At 40.5% G+C, this 24,141-nt stretch overlaps 2 protein-coding genes across 3 annotated transcripts in view; both read right to left on the bottom strand.

Moving 5' to 3' along the window:
* SPTBN5 (spectrin beta, non-erythrocytic 5) overlaps positions 1 to 8,098 on the bottom strand; it is a 98,651-nt gene extending 90,553 nt beyond the window's left edge. The window contains exons 1-6 of one of the 2 annotated variants that reach the window (XM_054197911.1): positions 7,916 to 8,098; positions 7,598 to 7,714; positions 4,830 to 4,997; positions 3,421 to 3,540; positions 2,438 to 2,595; positions 1,114 to 1,342 (exon numbers count right to left, since the gene is read on the bottom strand). In XM_054197911.1, coding sequence (XP_054053886.1) covers positions 1,114 to 1,342; positions 2,438 to 2,595; positions 3,421 to 3,540; positions 4,830 to 4,997; positions 7,598 to 7,708 — 786 coding nt within the window. In that variant the 5' untranslated portion in view covers positions 7,709 to 7,714; positions 7,916 to 8,098. Of the gene's footprint in view, positions 1 to 1,113; positions 1,343 to 2,437; positions 2,596 to 3,420; positions 3,541 to 4,829; positions 4,998 to 7,597 lie in introns of both variants that reach the window. The other variant, XM_054197910.1, reaches the window with a different exon arrangement.
* Positions 8,099 to 16,639: 8,541 nt separating this feature from the next.
* Positions 16,640 to 24,141, bottom strand: part of EHD4 (EH domain containing 4) — a 32,478-nt gene continuing 24,976 nt past the window's right edge. Inside the window, exons 5-6 of the mRNA XM_054197913.1 lie at positions 22,946 to 23,110; positions 16,640 to 21,276 (exon numbers count right to left, since the gene is read on the bottom strand). Coding sequence (XP_054053888.1) covers positions 20,740 to 21,276; positions 22,946 to 23,110 — 702 coding nt within the window. The 3' untranslated portion in view covers positions 16,640 to 20,739. The remainder of the gene's footprint in view (positions 21,277 to 22,945; positions 23,111 to 24,141) is intronic.

The raw sequence follows: 24,141 nt of genomic DNA, 5'->3' as shown, positions 1-24,141 counted from the left end.
AATCCAGGTACTTGCGTGTAGACCAGTCAAATCCCACTGCCCACTCTCCTTACTGATGCCCAGTCTTTTTTTCAGCGAATTCCAAGTCTTGCTCTCATCTAATGCTTCTCTTCAGAGAACGTCACTGGTACTGATACATGTTTTGGTATCATCTTGTTCTTGTCCCAGACCCGCTGTTCACTGAGGAAACCTTGCTTTGCAAAAGCTTTTCACCTTGTCACCACCAGGGAAGTCTTAGTTTGCCCATTAAGCAATATATTTCCCCTCTAAACTGCACAGGCAGTTCTCTGAGTCCAGGTGTTCATGTAGGACCCATCCTGGCTGTGCAGGTTTTGTATGGGCTATCTGTTTTGTATTTTTGACAAAACCAAAATAGGTTATTCTGAAGGTAAAAAAGAAATTCTCTCTAAGGCAAGTGGTCTCCAGTGGATTAACCACAAAACTCCTTCACTTTTCCATCAAGAGGATGCACTAGTTTTTAATATAACTCATGATCATATGTGAAACAAAATGTATGTGGAAACTGAAAAAGAAAAATTTAAGCTTTTCTCTAGGCATGTTTCCCCTTCTTTTGCACTCCCTCATTTTTCAAGTAGTTGTTTTTTTGTTTTTTTTTCTTGTGGTGTGTGTGTGTTTTGTTTTGGGGTTTTTTGTTGCATTTTGCATTTTGTACCTGACCAAGGAGCTAGAAAGAAAGGACGAGGATTTTCACAGGAAATGAAAATCCAAAATAGTCTCATAGAATAAGGCATCATCTTTCCTATTAAATCAGAAAATTGTTGACTAGGTCTGCTTTTGCCTAGCAGTAATCCTCCCAAGATTAATGGGATCTGTATACCTAAAGCTGTCTTGGAAACACAGCAGTTCTCAAACAGGAACTGTGAGGTCAAAAAAGAATTCATTTTCAGTGAGATAAATGCAATACCCTTCAAAGGAAAGTCCACAGACACTTCTCAAGATTCAAGTGACGATAAAAGGTCTTTCGGATGGCTGTGCCGTTTGATTCAGTTCAAGTGATCCTGAAGTTGAGCTTGCATGAAAAAGCCCCATTTCCAACATAAATTTAGCTTTATGTATTTAACTTTTAACTTCTGAAGACAGTAATGCACTTACTTTGGTAAGTCGCTTTTGTATTGTCTGTCCTTGTTTCAGTCTGGAGAAGTAGTGGTAATAGAGTGAAACATAAGTCATGATGGATCTCTCATCTGGGTAGGGTACTGCCACATCCTCCGCATCAAGCAGTTTGCTGATTCCTAGCTCTTTCTCAGCAACATCGAAGGCATTGTTCAGGTTTTTGATGGGCTGGTCCTGCCGAAGCGAGCTATAGTGGATAAGATCAGGCCTGGGAAAGGAGAAGAACAGGGCGTGGAGGGGAAGAAAGATTTATGTTTGTCATAAGATCTTTCAGATTATAAACCATAAACTGTTTATTAGACTATGGAATGTGACGTTAACACTGAAATTACTCTGTCTGACCCTGAGCTTCATTCAAGAGCATCACCACTTGCCTACATAACAGGAAGAAAATTGTCCCTTATGAAATTGAAGTACCACTCCCAGCAAATCTCTGCCCTTCACTTATTTCTCCTCACTGATGGGTGAAAACCAAAGCCCATTGGAGAGGCAATTCTGAAAAGGGAGGTGACTCCCAGCTGGGGAAGTTACAGGATCGCACTGTGACATCCTGCCAGAAGACATAGCAGAACTGTTAATGGGAAAGAAATGTTCAAGGTTCTCCCAGGTGGTTTCTCTCTCCTGCCTTTGGCTATTTTCTTCACACTTTTTCAAAGGGACAGAGAAGGGAGAACGAAAGAGACCGAGAGGTTGCTTACTCTCTTACAATAAAATGAGAAGGTATACATGCTCACAAAGTGTATACAATAAAACCAGTCTCTAAAATAATAACTTTTGAAAAAGAGCAATGGGAACATGACTGAGAGGTTAAGACCAAATAATGGGCAGCATTGTTCGTATCTGTGATTGACCCTTGGAAATTCGATTTTATGCCCAACAAAAGGAACTACGAAGCAAGGAGCTTTTGGTCCTTCCTTCCTCAGACAGAGAATATCCATTTAAGAAAGGAGAGTCTTCAGTGAGGAGAGGCAAAGAGAGAATCTGAAAATTTCTTGACAAATACTTGTAATTCAGACCCTGGAACAACTTGTGCTGGAGCTAGACACAGCAAGGAGCAACTCCTCCTGAACTGGTCCATTGAATCATAGAATGGTTTGGGTTAGAAGGGACCTTAAAGATCATCTAGTTCCAACACCCCTGCCATGGGCAGGGACACCTCGCACTAGACCAGGCTGCTCAAAGTCCCACCCGACCTGGCCTTGAACACTTCCAAGGATGGGGCCTCCACAGCTTCTCTGGGCAGCCTGTTCCAGTGTCTCACCACCCTCACAATAAAGAATTTCGTCCTAATACCTGGTCTTACCTGTGAGCATGTATGAGTGCATTGAAGGCCAGTCCATCACTCCAGCTTTTGGAGAAGTCCTTCACATTCACATTGGAATAGCTGGCAGTTTTATGCTGACACCAAAGTAGTAGGGCTTCATTGGCAAGTAGACCATCAGCTCTGCCTCCAAATTCTTCCTGTGAAGAGAGCAGGGAAAAGAAAAATCAGGGTGAACCATATATGGAAGTAGCATCAGTGGATTTATGCTTATGTTCCCAGTGATCACTTTGTATTACTTCTGTCCTAGTCACAAATCCCCTCAAACTCATAACTTGCAGACTGTACCTGCCATGAAGGTAGAATGATTTTAACATGAACGTAAAAGTTTTCTAATGAAGTAAAAGTGAATTGAATGAACTCAGAAATTATAACGTGAAATGCAGGTTTTAAAAAGTTTTTAAATGTTTCTCTTCCTCAAGGTTTGTAGAAGTCAAGTGAAAAGCAAAGCTCAGTTTATTTGTTTCCTTAGCTGTGAACTAGAGCTCGGAAACAAAATATAATGTATCCAGGTCTAATGTTAGAAATTATTAACTTTGATTTATAATACCCTCATAGGATCTTATCCTTCATGTACTTAGAGTACATGTTAAATAATTTAAATTAGAATATTTCAGAGAAAGAGCAAAGGAGCAGCGTACAGTTCAAATCTAGAGAGAACTGTCATCAGAGAAATTCTTTCTGGAATCAAAAGCCAGTAAAAAGTTTGTGGAAAAGAGTGAGGAACATGAATATTCTATCTATCTCCAAGTTACTGTTTTCTGTCTCTTTGAGAAACTATAAAATTGATTCAATTGCTGGCTTTAGAAATGTAGAAATTGCTGGCTGAGTAGCTGTGTAATATTGTAAGACCTGCATGATCAAAATGGTCAGGAAACATCATCAAAATGGTCCTTGCCTGCCTGAAACTCTACTAAGTCTCTGAAATAATCTAATCAGGCAAAAAGACAAAAATGCTGTTTTACCTTATCAAGTTTGATAGATGAAATCTGAAATCGAAGTATAATGATCCAGATAAGTCCCAGGATTAAGGTTCTGTCACCATCTACGATATTCTCAGGACCAATCACTTTTACTTGTACCTGCTAATAAACCAATATCTTTTCAGCATAAAAGTTCTCATGTCCAGTTCTCTGAAGGAGATATCTGTAACAAGCTGTTATTGAAGAGGGTGTTCAGGCTGTGTTCTTAAGGAAACAAGTTTTACGTGATCTTTTCATTTGTCTATATACCTGCGAGCTCCTGTGTTCACACCCTGGCTCTCAAGTGCACCAAGGATAATTTTCAGCAAAAGCCTGGCAAAGGGACAATGGTCTCAAAGATTTAAAGTTCCTATAAGGGTTTTGAAAACTGGTGGTTAAGGAGAGGAAAGAAACAGTATTCAGTGCTCCTTTCCTCCAAAGGAGTGATGGCAGGGCAAACTCAAAGACCATCTCCTCTGTCTGGTCTCCAGCCAGCTAGTCAGCATATAGCTCTTGGGCTCACCAAACAGTACCTACTAACACCAAACACCCTACTAAACAAACCATGGCTGCTTTCTCCATTATTAGTTAAGCAGCAAGCAGGATTGTAATTTATGCCAAGAAGGCGATATCTCTTCAAGAAGTCTGAACTTGCTGTATTGGCTCCTGCTATCTGCATGATCACCTCTCTGGAGGGTGGACTCATATGAGAAGCGATGGTTGGCTGGTCCAGCTGGCAGAGCCTGGATGTGCATTTACCACTGGGCCCTACGCGGTGTGTACCCTTAGCAGACATGCGTCAGCTGGAGCCACATGCTGAACTCCATTTGTTTTGTAATTAGGAAAAAATCCAGACATTATATACTTTCCCACGTCTACCACTATGAAACCCCTCTGCTCTTTTCGAATTCATAGCACAGTTTTGTGCAATGATTTTCCAGAGAGGTCTACAATAAAATGTTTGCTCAGAAAAGAAAATAAATGACATACTAACTTGTAGCTGAAATGAAGATGCACAACTGGAATAAATAAAACCACTGCAATGACTTGCTGAAACTGTTAGAATCGGAGCTCTAAAAATCTGTTTTTATATCAGGTAGCTTCACCTTTGCCTAATGATGTTTGCTCTCCCCCAGCATCTGGGAGAACATAATATCTAGAAAGATGTAGAAGTACAGTACGTTTTCATGTAGGTGTGACTTGTTTTGGGGGAACATTAGCTGTTTATAAGTTATGTTACTCAAATAACAAAGAAATTCAAATCCGATGACTTTTTTCCTTTAGTAAACCTGGCCTGTCTTCAAAGAATATCTTATTGTATATTAGAGGGGGAAATCATAATGAACAAAATACTATAATTAGTTAGTAACATACATAAGATACTGTGATTTCTAGTATCAATATTAACTTACCTTGGATTTCAGAAATGAGATGGCTTTGCTGTTGTTCTCTAGAAAATGCACTCTCATCTTTCCCCGGTTTGGTCTGGGCAAAGCTTCTCCAGAGAGCAGCTCAAGGAGTTGCATGAGAGAGATGCCATCCTTTAAGTCTGTGTAAATATCTTCTATCTCAGTCTTTACCTGTGAAGACCAGTTGGACAATACGGACTCCAGCTGAACATTTGGCCCACAGAACCCTCTACTTCTAATACAAAACAAACAACACAGTATTGCTCTTTCACGGAGAATTCTGTATGTCAGTGCATATATGTGGAAAGCGTTGAATATTAATTCACAAAAAATGCATTTGCAGGAGGACTGACATTATTTATGAAAGTAGGCTGAAGTGAAAAAAACCCACAAAACAAAACACAAGACAGCAAAACAAAAACACACTACAGAAAAAAGCAGGAAATTTCGAAAAATATAAAAGAATTCAGCATTTTCAAAATCAAACATTTCAGAAGTGATGACATTTTTTAGTTCAATTCAAATGAATCTTTTCAACTTTTTATTCTGAGCAATGCATTTCATTTAAAAATTGAGGTGATAGTCCCATTCAATGACTCAGTTTTTACACCATAGTCTCAACAAAGTCTGTTGCATCCTGCTAAGACTTGCGCCACCACCCAAAGTGTCCATATTTTTAGCCAGTCTCACACTAAGCGAAAGATTAAGATCTTTTCCAAAAACGTATTTAATTTCTGCCAGTAGTGAGGTCACCCAGTGCTTAGGTGATACAACATGACACAGTGTGTACTCTGACCTAACAAGAACTTGCCTCGGGCGTTTCCTTTTGGCCTTATGCCACTAGCCATCAAGAAGTGACATTAAAACCATACCACACACCCAACAATAATTTACTGTGATTTTGAAATCACGATAAATAATCTTTTTGTCTTCAGAAAAAAAAAATAAAATCTGAAGTTAAGCTTTTTTAATTCAGAGAGTAGTTACATATAGGGGAAAAAAAAAAGCACAAGTAACAGACATGCACTTTTTCATTCCTGACCAGTTATTGATCAGTTTAACAGACCTTTTCTTCAGAGAAAGAAGAAAATACTGAAAGTGTAAAGGCAATTCAGAGAGACCTTAAGTCTGTACTGTGTGTGGAACAAGAATTTACAACTTTGACTGATTATCCCCATGAAAAACTCCCTGTTTAGCTGCCAACTTTTTCCATATTAAATAAACTTAAAATTCTGCCTACGGTATATTACCATAAAACAAAGTTAACGCTGTTATATTCTGTGACGCTTCCATAGATGAAGGATAGTTCTGCTTAAATTTGTAAAAAGGCAGTCTTTTTATAGCTTCTTTAGGCCTCACCCAGCAATACTTTTAATAGCTTTGTGGCATCATTATTCTCATAAAGCCACCAATCACAGTTTGCTTGGCAATCCAATAGCATCTTTAGTGCTGGACTTGAAGTAGTCACCAGTGCAACTGAGAATACTGCAGTGGCCTGTAGCATGATCCAGTCACGTTGAAGCGTGTGTTGGAAAGCTGAGACTACATTGCTGGGAAGACCTAGATAAGCTGTCAGTCTCTGCACCGTTTCTTGCCGTATATGGTTTGGATAGCTCTCGCAGGCTTTTGTCCCCATGCTTTTATGATACATGAACAAGTACTGTGCAGGAAGTTAGTACTGACATTTTAATCTTTGAACTCGAAGCTGTTTTTAAAATGAGAAAGTATATATATAAAAATATATATTTATCTGTAGCTAAAGAGCAATAATTTCCTGCGCCATAAAACGCCAACTTTCTGCAGGTGGCAAAACAAGAAGGCGTTTTGCAGTTCTTCTCTCATGGTAAGAAAAATAAAGTTAAAAGTTTGTTGTGCTCAGAGGCTGCCTTTGCACCAATCGCTAACTTAAAACATTACCCTTAAAAAACATTACGCTGAAAAAATGTATCTAATACTGAAACATCATACAGTAGTGATGAGCTAGAATGGAACAAAGAGGCCTTTTCCTGCTTGGTGTCACCAAAGTCCATTTTCATTAATATCAACTACAGACTCTAGAAAAAGGAATTGGTTTTGTAGTTTTGTATGATGTCATTCCCTACTGTGACACAACTACTTCATTTGTGCCTCAAATGAGTTTATCTGCAGTCAGTATGGAGACTTTTGGAATGTGTTGGAGTTACCTTACACACACAAATCAACCGTACACTAGCTCTGGACCTTTTTGGAAGTCTGAGACTTACTGAAAACAAGCTGGTCTGTACTTGCAAGGTACTATGTCTGAAACTGATAGACTTAAGGCAACTTTTTCAGAGCCATTGAGCAGCAACTTGAGGTGGACTGATCAGGCAAAGCAGAAAATCTTAAATTTTGGCCAGGCAATTAAGAATTGAGTGTTGTTTGGGGAAATCCAGACATTTGAAGATACTTTATTTACAGGAAAAAGAAGAGCAAATGAAGATCTTCCTCTGAAATGATCACCAAGATGCAGTGGACATCACAATACGACAGGGTTATAAGGTCTATGAAAGTGAAGCCTGATTTCAGGGAAGACTGGAAACATGGACAATGGAGGCAGATGTAAGGTAAAAGATACAGGCTGGAGCACTCTGGTTAGTCAAAGCCTTCCTTGCTTGCATATATGTGTAATGACAAGAGTCAGGAAAAATATGTAAAAAATAACATTAAAAAAGAATACAGTGGGTGAAATAAATGAAATTAAAAAAAAAAAAACCAGAAAAAAAAATCCCCAAATTGAAGAAACTACCTACATTATTCTTGAAGAAAACATTGTTCATCCAGTTGGTGAAGGTCTTCTTTTGCATGGACATACGCTGCTCCTGCAGCTTTTTGATATGATCTTTTTCATATTCAGTACCCATGGTCACCTAGGAAGTCAGAAACTCCAGTGAGATGCTCAGTGCTGAAGAGATCTGCCCTGGCCAGCCACAAAAAAACAGTAACATGCCCAGTGCACATAGGGAGCCCAGCCCCAACAGGTACAGGATTCAATACCACACCCAGTATAATACTTTAATTTCCTTTTGTACTTTCCCCTTTAATTTCACTCAATCTTATTTTTAACTTACTTGAGTTCTCCCTTTTAAAATGCATCTCTAGTTTCAGGATGAAAACATGACATGTATCTATGCAGCTTTACTTTCTTTCTTTCAGTATCTCCCCAGCCACTTGATCCCATCAGGAGCACCATGATCTGAAAGCTGTCAATAACTTCCTTGCGTGTGCTGGAAGCACATGACAGAGAACTGATCTTAAACCCTGCCAGAAAGAGGGATCTGCAAATCACTTCCAATGCAGTGCTTGAAAGCATGTTATGTTCTCTGAGGACTGGTTGAGATGCTGCTGCTGGCTTTCAGGCCACAGTATTTCCAACAGAAATCAAATAACTGCTTAGAAAGGAAATTGAACCAACTTGGTTCTTTCCTCTCATGAGTTAAATTTTTGCATATCTGTCACTGTAAGGATGGTGATACACGTCCATAATCACATGGACAAGATCCTAGGATGGAAGTCGGGAAGTATTATTCCTCTTCCCCGGGCTGTGTCAGACTTCTCTGCCTCATCTGTATCAGTGAAAAATCAGGCTTGTAATTCATCACAGCACCCAAGCTGAATATTCAGGAAGATTAGAAAGGAAGAGTCTTCTCTTTAGAATCTGTGACACAATAAACTGGATTTCAGCTCAATCGAATAACTCTTTTGGAATCATTTGGCTTATGGTGTAAATCTGTTAACAGCAGTGACCTTGCTGTTACGAAGGCAAGAGAAACACTTAAAAAAAAATAATCAGTGTAAGATCCATAGCTACTGACATCTTTAGTGACCAAACATCACCTCCTTGGACTACTGCCATAATTATAAGTATTACCTGGATATAAGCCTAGCTGCAAACCCAAGAAACCTGTTGTAATGGTGGAAGAGGAGAGAGGCGTCTGCTGCTGTCAACCCACTACAAAGAGAGAAAGGAACAAAAAATTAAAACCTCTGACAAACTGCAGAGGTGTGGAGCAGGGTGACCTGCTTCCCAAATATTCTGTGTCCATTTTGCGAAGGCCCAGTTCTGATCTATTCTTGTCTCTGTGCCCTTTTAAGTCATAAAACATAAAATACTGAAAAAAACCCCAACATTATCTGTCTTAGTGTGAGATGATAGCAAACGGGAACGAGCAACAGCAGCTACTGCAGATGGGAAGTTGCTTGCCTGATAGTTTTCCATGTTCTAAGAAATATGAAGAATTTTGCCATTTTACAAGATGAAAAGGTGCGTCAAGTGCAGAAGCAATGATTTGTCGCTGCATTTTCTATTTTTTTTTGGCAGATGTTTCTCAACCCCCAGTGCTTGAATTCTGCAAAACATGGCCAGCATTAAAGCCTGACAGTTCAGCAACAACACAGGGAAGGCTCACAACCATAGATGGAAGCTTTAAGAAGGAAGAATTTAGCAAAGTTTGAAATGGAACTATAAAAAAAGCCCTCACAATATTTTCTGATCTTTTGGGCTAGTTCAGAACTGCCTGCTTTCCCCATCTGGAGAGCAGATACTCACAGAACTGCCTTTCCCTGCCAGAGGGGTGATATTAACTCACTCCGATGTAATAAACCCATATAGCTAACCCATATCATAACGCCATTTCTGCATTTGCCAAATGGTTCTCAGAATGTCTGCGGGCTCTTTTTTTAAAAAGGATTGTTATCCAAGCATTGCGGCCACCCTAAACAATCACCAAACTGATTTCATTTAGGTGCAAGGGAAGCTTGTTTGTTGAGCTACTGCCTCACGGAACAGCTCACCTGTTTTATTAAATTAAGTTAGAAATCCTCTCTGCATCGGTAGGTGATTACCTGAAGCCAGATCTGTAATAGATTATCTGCATTTGCAGGATGTAAAGGTAGTGCTAAGAGTCAAATATGGCTATAATGGTACATCGCAGAGAAAAGACCAAAGAACATTTGAAAAAAAAAATAAAGAAAAAGAAAAAAGGACTTACTCAGGTTTGGAGGAACTCCTTTCTGACATTCAGTAGTTGGTGATTCAGGAGAATGACTTTCAGTTGTCGATCCACTCCTATTCCTATGTTCAGCTCGCTGTTTTCAAGCAAAACAACCTTTGAATTCAGGAACAGAGGCCAGGTATTTATGATCTACCTATGAACCTTTCATCCGATCTAAAGGAAATAACCCATCAGAACACAATGAGGAAAGGTTGACACAGGCCTTGTCCAATTCTTATGCTCAAAAATAATGTAGGAACAGCACCAAAATTGCTGTAACACAGTGAAAACAGTCGTCTTCCACCATGCTGATGCTTTGGTAAAGAGCATCTTTCACATTTTCACTGGAGGCTCTGACTGATCACAGGCTGCTTTTCTAAAGGGATTCTTACCTGGGAAATCGAACCCGACAACCGAGTCTGAAAATGAAAGCACAGCAGAGGGTACAAAGGTCAGAGCGATTCTCAAGTGGTTAAATTGGGATACGGCAAATGAGAAGGTGAAATTGTGAAGTGCTGGGAATTTGCCATTCACTTCTTTGAGGAAGCTCATGTGCACAGATCCCTGCTGCTGGCAGGGTGAACTGGGATCAAGCTGGCAGTGCCAGCTGCTTCTGACGTTTACTATTGATGGACTTCTCATTAATAACAAAAGGGAGAATAATTCTGATAACTTATATAGCAGTGAGTCCTTTCTGCCACTTACAAGGTTGCACTAGCACAGAACACATTGCCCTGGCATCACTGCCGGGAATCAGAAGGTTGGTGCTGGGAATCACTGCTAGAAGCAGGCAGGCATCTGAAATCAGAAGCTGTGAGTGAAGGTGTCCAGCTCAGAGATGAGGTAAGGGAATAACAGTCTTTTCCCTTCTGGTAAGTGTAGTTTATTTTGCATCCAAAAATGATAGGAGGAAATACATAAGAAATGAACAACCCCCCACAAAACTCAGTACAGATAAAACTTGATCAACAAAATCTGTATTGTCATACACACCCTAGAGAAATGTCATACATAGTGTCACGTAAGACAGCTGAAAATAAAAAATTGAATACATATGTTACAGGTATCACTCAACATATTCCCTCCAAATTCCTGGACTTGCATTCACCAGCCAACTAATACAATGCAATTCTTAATGATCATTAAATAGGAATAGGATGATAGGAGGAAAGGGACATAAATTCAGCAACTGTTTACATCTCTTCTGTAAGCTCATTGCCTGGTTATAATTCCACTTGTCTCTTTTTTTGTCTTGCTTTATTTATTCCTATGCTCTTCTAAAGGTAAGATTATAGGCTGTTGGCTTAAATCTGGTACAGGTTGGTTAGGTTGTGTGTGTTGAGAAAATGTCTTTGCTCCTATCAAATAGAAGGCAGAGGATGAGGAGGCGAATTGGCCCTGGATACGGGCATTTATCCCTATTGCAAGTTAATTATTATCTAAACGATTAAACATGTGAAACACTGGCTTTGCTTTTTATGACAATACAAGACAATCAATGATGCGGTATGAAATTTCACTAACTCCTGAATACCTATCTCCATTTGTAGTATCTATCTACAGCTCAAAGTTGAAATAGTGAACATTTATGTGATACTGATAAATAAAGCCATTTCCTCAGTTATTTATACCCTAACAAGGTAAGAGGAAGGGCACAAAAATGTTTGTGTGCAGTTTCTGGAGGGACCAGGAAAAAAAATCACCCCTCCAGGCTAATTATGGGCCCTGTCTTGCTGCCTCCGCAGGGAAGGGGAGCCTTGCCAGCGACCTCAGGAAGGAGAAGGGCCCAAAGAGCTGCCTCCCCTGGCCCTGTGTTCAGTCTGAAGTGCCTTTCCATGATGGCAGCAGCATTTTTTTTCTTAACAGGAAGGACCCTGATGTGGGATTCCCTTCTGCAAAGCAGGAGCCACGCTAAGAGGTGTCAAGGTTTTTTTAGCACCCTTTCTTATCTGCCTGCAATCTTGTTCTGCTTAAGAGGGAAACAGAGACTGTGGAGATCAAACTGACCTCATGCCCAAGCAGCCCCAAAGCTCTTCTGCCCCCAGCCTTTACCCCACTGTTCTTTAGCTCCTGGCAACACCATGTAGAACAAAGAGGGATGTCACGCTTCCTTTCTACCTATTTGAATTTTTTTTTTTTTTTAAATATAGTCATCCTCCTCCTCTCACAAAAAGTATCTGAATTCCCAGCTCCTCTCTAAGACGGGAAGAAATGTTTAATCCCCCTGTCATCAAGAGCATAAAAACGACAGCCGCAGGACCAGCAGAGTGTTGCAGATGTGGAGTTTCCTGCTCCCACTCCCACCCCTGACCCGCATGAGGGATGATCACCATGAGCTTTCCCAGGACAGCAGAGCCTTGGTCCTGTGGAGGCCTCCCTGGCCCCGCTCTCCAGGTGGCAGCACTGGTTTGCTCCCGTCATTGCCCTCACCCTCCAGGATGGAGGAGTCTGCCAGAGGGGAATACATTCGCACAGGGGGGTACAGGTGCCTTTGCGTGCCAAAGTGTCCCTACATAAGGCCATTCACAGCTGACAGTCCTGTAACTAAAAGAGCCCTTCATTGTACCAAGCCACTACATGCATGCTCTGAGCTGTCAGAGCAAAGCCAGCTCCAGACTAAAAGCCACGTGGCCATACTCATGCCTGCTTTTACAGAGGGCTGAATTTATTCCTGTGACGCAGGTGGAAGGTTGGGCACAGCCCGTCACCCTCCATTACGTATGCTTTGCATACACGCGGTCCTAAAGGTACGTGAAAATCTTATCTGATCTCTGCTAAAGAGAAGGTTCTCCAAATCTCAAAGAAAATAAGTATGTTAAGTGCAAACACATGCATGACAGCTCAGCCCTCTACCCCCCACCGTGTCTCCAGCCATGTTGCTTCCACATGTAAGACTCTCAAAACAACAAACATCTGGGCCTTGACTCTGCAGAATAGGAAGGCAGACCCCCCTCACAGCCATGGTCTTGTAGTCCCCAACATGTCCAGTAAGTACAGAAACTAATCTGCTGCCTGGGGCCAGCAGACCAGGTCCCACAGGTAGCCCTCCCCTCTGCCACCCTCCCCAGCTTCAGCAAACAGCTGATCAGTCTCATCAAAGCAGTGTGGACACAGGTGAGACGAATCATGATCCCAGAATATTTCCTAACCGCATCTTGAATTACAGCAAATCTTAGACCTCATCGTGGCACAGAGGAGCTATGCTTTGGATACTGAGAACACCGGAGAGCAGCAGGTAGTCATTATTGCATGAAACTCTTTGCTCATTTGGGATACTAAGGCTGAAGAAAAGTTGGGGAGTTGGTCAAAAGCAGCTTAGGAGAGGCGTGGAGACCTCCAGCTGTCAGTCTGCACAGATTCCCTGCTTTCACAGGCCTCTTAGCTGAACTTTGTCCCTAAATTGCCAAATACTTCTCTCAGCTTCTCTCCCTGAGGGGCTCCAGCTCCTCAGCCCCAGGCACACCCCGCCTCTGCCCCCCACATACCTGCCTTCCCAGCGCTGCCGTCACCAGCTGCTCCGGGGTGCCACCCACCCGAGGGCAGGGGGGGTCCCTGATGGATGGAGCCCCAGCTCCTCTTACAGCTTAGCTCTGCCTGGGAGGATCTAAACCGACATCCCAGAATGCTGGGTTGTTATAAACCTCAGCCTTCCCATGCTCTAGTCTAAACTAGAAGTTGCTTTTCTCTTTGAATAGTTGGCTGGCGGCGACATGACATCAACAGGGAGCAGAATTCAAGCAGAACAGTCGAATTACATCATCCAAAGGAACTGGAGCCCCTCACTGCATTTGAAAAAGAGGACAGCTTAAAGCAAAATCAGATGGATTTATTTTTCCTGGCACGAAGAAGTTCAGTCATCTTTTTCAAACAGAAAATATACGTTTGCTTGTTTAGTCATGAATTAAAGACATTTTCTCCTTGGAGCTGTTTATATTTTCTCGAAATTTTCCTTCTGTTTCTGAACCTCAAACAGTTAACATAAGACCTTCAAAGGTTTTGTGTGATGAACACATGGGACAGAGGACTTTAATTCTCTTTCCATTTCATACAAACATAGATAAAGGATTTCAAGTGACAGAATAGCCTTACTATTTTGAACATGATACTGAAAACGGGCCTTAGAAATCACTGCATTGGCAATGTTGGATCCAACTAGTGTATTTTTATCAAATCATTCAGATTTTTTGGTTTTTATTCATTGCTACTAAGAAAGATCACTGCATGAGGGCAAAACTACTAATCCTTTACAGCTGTATTTTAGGGGGTTATGTGTGTATTGAAGTGATAAAGCATTTAGCTCTATTTATTGATGAAACAAGAGTTGCGAGATTTACACGCAGACCGGCTCCCAGCACCCCCAGTGCCAGCGTACTGCACCCTACCCGCAGGGACGGCATACCCCACGGTGTGCTCATAGGTTTTGGTCCCCCACTGCCCCAATCAGCAGATTACCGATTGCAATCACGCCTCCCTCCCAGTCCAGACTTCATTGTGAAGGCCACCCAGTCACGTGGAATGATTGGAGGTAGTTGTCAAAAGACGTGTAGCGTTGTATAAACAGTTAATATTAAGGGTGCAAATTTTAGCAGACGAGGTAAGACAGGGTAGTGTAAAATGAAGAAAAATTGCAATTGCTCTCCATTGTAGGCTAAAATCAAGCCCTGAACTTCTTGGTTATAGTTACACTGTTGGTTTATTTCTTACTTTCAGACTAGACAAAAAATTAATGCATTTGGAGAAAAAAAAACCAACACAGAATGATCCAAAATAGGAAATCACTAAGCATGAGCAGCATCTTTCATCAGTTTCTTGTTTAAAATGTATAAAAAACAATAATCATACATAGAAATATTACAGTGCACCTGAAATACAGCATACGGTGAGAGATACATACCATCCATGTAAAATGAGCTATTTTCATTACTATGAAATCTTCAGAGCTCCAGACTGAAGTGGAACACAGGATGCCAAGCTAGCAACACCTTGGAAAGAACATGGACAAGCTCCATCTCAAAGAACAGGTGGGAGAACACGTTAGAATTGGCATTAATGGGTTTCCGGTACTCACTGGACCAGAAGGTAACCGTGAGTCCACAGTCTGTCACCAGGTACAAATCTGTGCCACCACGAAGTCCTATGGGGAAAGGGAGAGGAACTCATCTCAATACCATGGTTTCCACGAGAGAAGATATTTTTCCCCTCGAGGTCAGAAAAGCTGCATAGATACAGGACTTCTGAATATAATTGTGCAAAACACATACACCTCCTCCTGGCTGTGTTTTGATCACAACAGGTGTTTGCTGGGCTTGGGCATTTATTCCCAGAAGGCAGCTCATCGCCATGAATCCCAAGCAGAGAGAGGCACCTTCAGCAGATGATTGTTCATCTGCTTAAGCAGGGCAAGGCAGCCAGCTCTTTCTCCTGGGGTTTCCTACCCAAGACAGGCAGGCTAGCCCACGGACGAAGCTTTCTAAAAGGTCCTCTGCACTCACAGTTAGTACTTGCAGCATGATACAGCGTTGGGTGAGAGAAGATCAGAATAAAGTAGTGTCTGCTTCAAAGCCTTTACAAATACACCAAACATGGGAGCCAATAACAAAGTCTGGAGAAACTAAATGGCATGGCAGGCATACATAGAAATATTTCACAGTTTAAGGGTGCCAAATATTAGAAGTAATAATTACTGCAAAACTTACAGTTGAACTAGTAGCGTAGATATTCATCCAGTTTTCCAAACATAAACTGTGGATTAGAGCAAAACATCTAACCATGAAGCGTGCTGCAAATTTTTCAAAGTCTGAAATGCCTTGTATGTGGAGTATGTAAAACAACATTCTACTAAAAAAACCCAAACCCCCACGAATTTTTAAAACTACATCTTCTCCGAACCAGTTCTGACTTTTATAAGGATCAGCTCAAATGAGTCACTGCAACTCAACAGCAGCGTGGCCTCCAGGAACCCACGACATACTGTTTGCAGGGGAGACACTTTCATGTGACATAGGGGGTGACCACCAGCAGCACGACCATCCCAGCTTGCTAACGCTGCTACATACAAACCCTTCTAACTCTACAGCAACTTGGATTTGCTACTAGTAGGAGCAGTAGCTAATCGGAGGATCCTGGTGGCACAGATGTTATCTTTGGAGACGCTTCAAGTAAGTTATGTGTATACGGGAGGAAAGGAGTGGGAGGAATTAATTTAAGCACAACATTAATGTGAATGTTCTATTGATATCATTGGTTATTTGTAAGTAGTAGGTAGCAAAGTGTGACAGATGCCCTTGGATTTTTTGGGACAAACATATCAACAAAGTAATTTTTGCTAAACTGCTATTTAATCCACTCTTATTTTTCAAGGTTAGTGCCCCACTGAAGTCAAGAAAGCGTCTCCTCAGCTTAAGCTTCAAGCTTTCAATCCACACAGGAAGTTTTTGATTTATCTTCCATGCTTGGACTTTAAGAAATTTCCATGCTTAGACATTAAGAAATTCCAAAATTACATTCTGCTATAAAAAGCTAATTATGAAGAGGTGCGGGATATTTTTTTTCTTCTTCCTTCTTTAAAAATATCAATTTAATTCTGGTGTCAAGCCTTGGCGTGGACAGTAATTTCAGCAACAAGTTCAAGGACACAGAAGAGAAATAGCCATAACCTATTATGGATACATAAACCGAGGTGGGAAAATAAGCAGCTTGCCAAATAGCTCCTATGCCTATGAGCCTTAAGTAGCAGGATTATAAAATTCTAGTCACTGAAAGATTACCTTCTAGAAAGAAGCTTACAAAAGAAAATCTCAGGTAGTTCAATATTAGTTTATTAAATCAGCAATTTTTATCACCACTTTCTAAAAATGATTACAAAGCATATTAAAATATATTACAGTATCTGCAAGGAATTTATTGTGTAATAAAAGTGCAACGATAATGAACTTACAACTTTGTTTGCCTAGTTGGACAAACTGAAGCACACTGCACAGATCAAGCCTTCCCTCAAAAATTAGAGTGCCTTTGAAGTGAAAAATACAGTGTTTAACAAAAATATTAGGAAAGGTGAGCATGTGAAGTTGAAAACAAATTTCATGTACATTCTCTCAGTGCTAAGTTACACATACGCATCAAATCATACACTTCAAACTCGGCTTGAACTACAACAGCATAAAAAGCAGTGCACGTTGTGAAGGGAAAGAAGTGAGAAGAAGAAAAAGAGGGCACATTTCAAGTACTGGAAATGAATGATGATGTTGAAAGTCAGGGACTGGATACTGCTGCTTTGAGACCATGTTCCTCACAAATCCATACCATCCCCAGCTAACAACTGGGACCTCACCCTGACCTACAAATCTTTGTAAACTCACCATTTTCAAGCTGTCACAGCTTTAAAAGACTCTCACTGTCCTGTAGTGTGGTTATGAGCAGCAGCCCCAGATTTTCTGTTCCAATCTACAACAAAATTCTAATTACTTTTTGTGGGAACAGAATTAGGGCTAGGAATTAAAACTCTGTTGCGGAATAGCTGGAGAAGAGGCAAAAGCGGCAGTCCCTACGTTGGTTTATGGCAGCAGTCTACACCAGTGGGCACTGATTTCACAGGATGAATTATTGACAGTTTTGAATGGTCTCGCAGCAAATGTAATCAAAATCCTAGGCATAAAAAGGCCAACAAATCCAACATCTTAGTCTTTCTTCAGCAGGTATTAGTAACATCAAACCGAACACCAAAGGCTACCTCATATTGCTGTTCCCAATAACTACTTTGAGCACTATTTCATGAGAGAAGGCAATCCTGCTCACTTCTCATGCTCCTAACACATAGACTCACTAACTCCACAGAACAGTATCCAAACTGTTGTGTGTGGCTGGTTTGACTAACTGGACAGGCTTGCAGATCTGACAAGCCAGAGAGCCAGGAAGGCAAATGGAGTAGGCCCACAGGTAGGTGAGGAGGTAGTGAGAAAAAAGGACCCTTCCCCTGAGCAACAGCAACCTACTATATCAGTTTAGCTGTGCAAGAAGCTGCTGTTTAAAGTCCAGATGAAATGTACTTTATTCCTATCGACCAAGGACAATGCTAGTGCACTGCACCACATGTCTAGAAATACATTTATGCATGTAGCTTTACATGCCAATCCTGAAGCACTTCTACTCCTCCAGATAAAGAGAGAAAATCCACCTCTACTCCTATACATGCTTTGTGCATTCCCCTTCCAAATTCTACAGGAAAACCAAAGCAAAACATTTCAACCCCATCTAGACAAAATATTTTAACTTATCAAAATGATGCATTTCAATTTGTCTCCCCTACACCCAAGTTAGCACACTGTCATGGAGACTGAAGAAAAGGCTGTGTTCTCCATTTTACTACCAATAAAGCTAGAATGATAAAGTCACTGAGAAACTATCCTGCTCCTCTCACTGAAAGAGGATGTTTCTACTGGCGTGGGATCACATGACTCCAATGCATTTGGAACATCACCCCTGGAAGCTACACACAGTGAGAACTCAAAACACGGTCTCACCCCTGGAACTCAGTGCTGCTGAAGAGCGAGGTAAGGCAGACAGTCAGAAGATGAGCATCTTCCCAGATCCTCTCAGCTTTGCCCACACTACAGTAGTCACAATACACAAAGCTTACTTTCGTTCTCCTGGTTGCTTTCCCTATTAAGCTAGCCAGGTTGGTCATTAGCATATGAATTTTTTTCTGACTGCAGACACTACACACAAACAAGCATACATTACTACATCTGCAGCCCATTTTTTTAAAAAACAGCTCCTGCAATGTCTATAGACTACTTTTTGTTCAATCAAAAATAAATTACATAGAAAATCAGTTACTCTGCAGATGTACAGTCACACAGATAGACTCACGGTCAAGTTTCACAGCTCTACTAAAGCGCACAGAGATGCGCTAAGGCTAATTTGGGTCCTAATTTGTGTCTAACAGAAATAAAGTTGGTATGCTTGAATGATATGAGAAAAACCTAAGAATTAAAAAATAAAAAAAAAAATCAAGCAAGTCCTCAAGAACAATTTAACCATGCCAGGATATCCTTGATACAGGCCTGGAAGGCTGGCAAGGTAAAGGTGTTCTTCTGTCATTACTTAAAATAGTTTCATTGTTTTCCCGTGGTAGAGCCCTGGCAAAGTTCAAAGTAATTTCACATCAGAATAGAACAGATGCAGAAAGATAAGAGGTCTGGAAAGATCTGAAGTATTAAACCTGACTGACAACCTACAAATGTACGATTTGAAAAAACAAGCTGAGGCTCTTCTTAGGTCATGTACAAATCCGAACATGTAAGTGTGACTAAAATCTTAACTGGGAGACAATACCCAAACTACTTCCCTCCCCACCCCTACTGCAAGGATGCTAAAACACTTCTCGGCTTGCTCTGTCTCACAAGGCACTACTGCTACCACTTACTGAGACTCAAAGAAAAAGTAGTCAAAACTACAGTACCTGTGATGTGTAGAGTATTTCATACTACAAACGGAATACAAGTCAATTCCTGCTCACATGCATAAAACAAAACTGACTGCCAAGTTTGATTTTAGAAAAGAACTGGCCCTCCCTGAAAGACTCAAGTTCACAGGGCCAAAAATTCGCGTTCTTTTAAGGTACTGATAAAAATCAGTTGTAAGCAGCCGATGTGTTCAACTTTGATTGTGTTGTTAGAAAAATTAATGTTTCTTAAGCATCCATTCCTTTCACGGATTGTTTTCAATAAAGGAATAATATGTGGAAGGACCAGTCATTTATTAACAATCAATGTAAAGATGCCTGTTAGCCTCCCCATCTTTCAAATCTGCCACCAAAAGAATCCACTCTCTTTTGTGGTTGTCAGCTACATGTTGGCAAAACAAAGTTTAGAACTTTTCTTAAAAATATTATATATAAAAAAAAATATACAGAGATAACTGTATAATTATCTGTAAATAGAAAGTAATACCAATGAAAATTTCCCGAGACAATTTGATGTGCTTTGAAGAGGCTGACTTTGAGCAATGCGCCTTTTCTGAACAGAAAGTGAGGCTTGATTCCAATAGAAACGTGATTTTGGTTTTTTTTTTTTAAAGCTTATGAAAACATTCTGCTGTCACTTTGAACAATTCAGGAATTTATTGGCTGCAGAGCAGCTAAACTGAAAGCTCAAAAGAGACTACAAATCCAAGGAACAAAGAACATTCAGTTCTTCTAATGATAATACTGAGTATATAGTGCTGCATAAAACTGGAGAAGCAGTTCTAACAAGACACAATGATGACAGATTGAACAATTTTAATATTTTGCAGTTTTAGCTATAATCAAGTTTTAAAACAAGTCTGCTCATATTCTGAGCACTTAAAAGACTCTCTCCATTACTCTTCTCTCTTCTTCTGCCCTCAAATTAAATAAAGAAAAAAGAACAAAAATAAAATTTCCTTAAACTATAGAGGTGCTGATATTCACTCGATGCCTAAAGTATGTTTCTAGCATAGAAAACGTTCCTTGCATAGGCAGGTGAATTTAACATTTAGAGCTTCCTTGCACTATTTAAAACAGTTTGGAGAAACTTACAGTTGGTAAAAGTATTCAGTTTTGGTGAAGGTCAGTGATTTATATATGTGGTCTTTTCTGCTTTATGATTGTAAAGGCAGCAAGACATGGAAGCAGGACTACAGAAACATTTTCACCTTACCATCACACATTATGATAGATCTATACAAGGCACTTGTGATAAGCATGTCTCAGTGAAGGTCAGCAGGGACAAGTACGCGAATGTTTCCCTGCTACTGTGCTTCTAATTTCAGTAACTTGCATGAAATGTGCTGTGAGGTTTAAGGATCTAAGCCTAATTTCAAATTTTGGTGGTTTCAACACAGAAAGATTTCCAAAATCCTCATTCTTCTCCTTGCACTTTTCACTCTGCTGTCTGCAAAGGTTTCCTATGAGATGGTGGCACCAGGTGGGAAGGTAGCGTGCCAGGAAGTTCATATCCATCCAGTTTAATCTTGATGAGATGTTTTGCTAATGCAAACTCCTCATCATCCAACATCCCATCACCATCACAGTCTGCAAGTTTCCAGATCTTCCCCAAGACACTGTTGGGTAGTTTAGAAGTCACCATCTCTTTCTTTGCACTGATCCCAGATATTTTGCCATTGATTGGTGACAGAGTGTAGAAAATCTCATCATAAGCAGGTTTATCTTTGGCAACAACCCATTCATCTTCATCAGCTCCTTCCTTAACACCTTCTCCATATCCATGGCCAAAGGGTCCTGCCATGGTGCCATCAAATGCACCACCATGTACCATCTCTGTGGGCATATTGCTCTCTTCCTGGCTGATCAGGCTCATCAGGGAGGCGATTTTGTTGGCCAGCATGTTATCCACAGCTTCAATTAGCTTCGGTTTCAAAGAGTGAAATTTAGTGAAGTCACAAGTCTCCAACAGCTCCTGTCAATGACAAGGGTTTCAGTGACAGCAGTTAGAAAAACCTTCCAATACACTGAAACAGGTTAAGGCATGGGCTTTAAATTAAAATAATCTGTTATCTTTTGAAGCAGTTTCTATAACTGAAACCCCTCTTGAAGGGGAAGCAAAGCTGACACATGTATCATACACCTAATATACTGGTGAAATACACTAAGACAATTTTTCAACAGTGTATGAGCTGGTCTATTAAATTACACTTACAATACAATTTTCAAAGCAGCAAAGCAGAAAAACATGGCAGTTGATGAATGTTACCTAACAACTTTCCCTTTGGTGATTTTCTTCCAAACATCAAAGAAAGTATGCAAGTAGGCCCTCAGTTCTGCTAGCACTTATGCAAGTGTTTAAGTTAAAAATAAATACAAGAATTTGCAGGATTGATCTGACTTTGTAGATTAAACTTCTTATTTGTGGTTAGGTCATAAAATGTCCTTTACCAATAAAGAAAAACTGAGTTGGGATAACAGTTTTTATAGAAGTGCTGCCAGAACTCATAAGTCCCATGGTCCCTGCTGAGTTTTCATCTTGTCCGTAAACTTCTACTAACCTCAACAAGATGTTTAACTAGGTGATATGTGCTATTTCAACACAAGTCCAAGCATGTTTTATACCAGAGCACTGAAAAATTAAAAACGCTTTAGGCAATTATTAAATGATTTCTACATGCAAAATGATAGCCAGGAAGAAAGAGTTACAGTGGAAACTGTTACAAAAACCCAAACGCAACCCCCTAAGTCCCCTCTCAAAATGCTGTTAAACTGCTTTGACAAATCACATCTGTCTCAGGGACCTGCTCCCATACATAGCAGAACTATAGTGATATGAACCCAAGAAAACTGAAGCACAGGAGTGGCTTTGCCCATGCACACAGAACTTCAGATTTCTTAGAGGAAAACTGCCAACCAGCAACCGTCACTGTTCAGGTGACATTTATACACAATCACCTGATTTACAGCAACCGATCAGGATAAATTTATGATACGCAATAGATCTTAGAAAGCAAAGGTCAAATCTGCTATCTCTTTTGGCACAATTTTGTTTTCTCACCATTTTAATCCTCATTACAGGAGTGACTGATCTCTCATGCATATATTTGCTGCCATCTGCTGTTGAGGCTTAACGACATGCACTATTAGTTTTATAAAGTTCCATTCAAATTTTGTTTCAATATACAAACTGACAAATGATCACCTCTCATTTTCTCATTCCCCATCATCAAGAAAAGTGTCAAGGAAAGAAAGAGTCAACTTTTTCCAGACAACCCCCTTTTAAAACCTAACTCATGAAACCGTCCAACAATCCTGCCTAAAAAACTTAGCTGAAATAGACCTGTGCTTCATCTATAATTTACTGTCTCATGCCAATAATTGATTTCCATGTTAAATATTTAATTCACAAAAGAAACCTGTGCATCCCTATAGATAGGTTAATCAGACAGTCATCACTATGATGAGCAGTGGAAATGTACCACATAAACTGTAAGAATAATACACAAGCGTCAATCTGTAAAACATTGTCCATCGCACTCATCACTAGCCCATGGTCAGACCAAACTTCTGTCCTACCTCTTCCAATTCAGCAATCCTGCTGGAAAGTATTATTTCAGAGGAACTATAATCTATCAGCTTACCTGCATTTTCTTGACTTCAGGGAAGTCCCCTGCTGAGATATGGTATTCCCTTTGCAGTTGGATGTAGATTTCTGGTAATCTGCTGATCAGTTCCTTCTTCTTGTTCTCTTTTCCAAATACAGAGGGCATTTCTTTTTTCAGATAACTGATGATATAAGCATGAACCTAAGAAGCAGCAAAAATAAAATCAATACTACTGTTTACCTACACTTAGCATTAGTGTTCTTTACCCAGGTCATGAAAAGAAACAAACAATATGCTTCCCTAAGTCAGCTCAAGGATAAGATATTATCAACGATTGCTTCTGGAACTTCATGTTTATATGAACAGTTATCAACTAGCTTTTGCTCCTTTCGGCATTCCTTGAGGGGCAGAGAGAAAGCAAACACATTTAAAAGAAATACAGATGTACATTTGCAGTTTAAGAAACAGCATGGTACAGCATTCTATCAGTACCAACAGTCAGAGCAAAAGTAAGGCCCCAAAACCATGTCCTGACACTGCATGCATGGATCATACACAGAGCACCAGCCATACCAGTCCATCTGTCTCAGTGGTAGAGATTTGTAACTCCATTTGCCTCACTAATTATTGTGAGAGGCAATGGGATAATGGCTCAAGTAATCCAAGTGAACTAAGTGGCAGAGCTATCTAATCGAAGTGACGCTGTGTTCCTTCCTATTTACTCCCAGAAAAGTGAGTACCTATAGTCTATATTTATGCAGCCACAAGAGGATGACAGAGCAGTCAGTATGCTGTAACAGCAGCATGCCATGGCTGCCTTGCGAAGACTTAGGGAGAAAAGCAGAGCTATTCCAGCATATAAAGACAGACAATTTAGAATGACAAGTCCTAAAACACATTGATACTTGCAGAGCTCTTCAAGTTTCCCACCTGTCATGATTATGATAACCCAGCACTGCCATCAAAACATCCATCCTGCCCACGCACCCTCCTTCCACCCTTACTCCTGAGCCATTCATCTCTTTCCCTTACCACCCTCTCACCACCTTTCACCAAAAAAAGGATCTGTGTGGCCACACAATGATCCGTGTCCTTGCCCAGGACAGACAGGAGGGAAGCTCAAGGGCTGGCTTCTTTAACAAGCAATGCGCTTCTATCATAACTTGAAGTAATCAAACTGTTTCCTAAGCTCCACAACAGAACTCAGCCCTTTCTTCATTAAAATCAGGATG

This window comes from Rissa tridactyla, chromosome 4, assembly GCF_028500815.1.
Source record: "Rissa tridactyla isolate bRisTri1 chromosome 4, bRisTri1.patW.cur.20221130, whole genome shotgun sequence".
Taxonomy (NCBI): Eukaryota; Metazoa; Chordata; class Aves; order Charadriiformes; family Laridae; genus Rissa; species Rissa tridactyla.
This window is presented reverse-complemented; position numbering and strand designations above follow the sequence as displayed.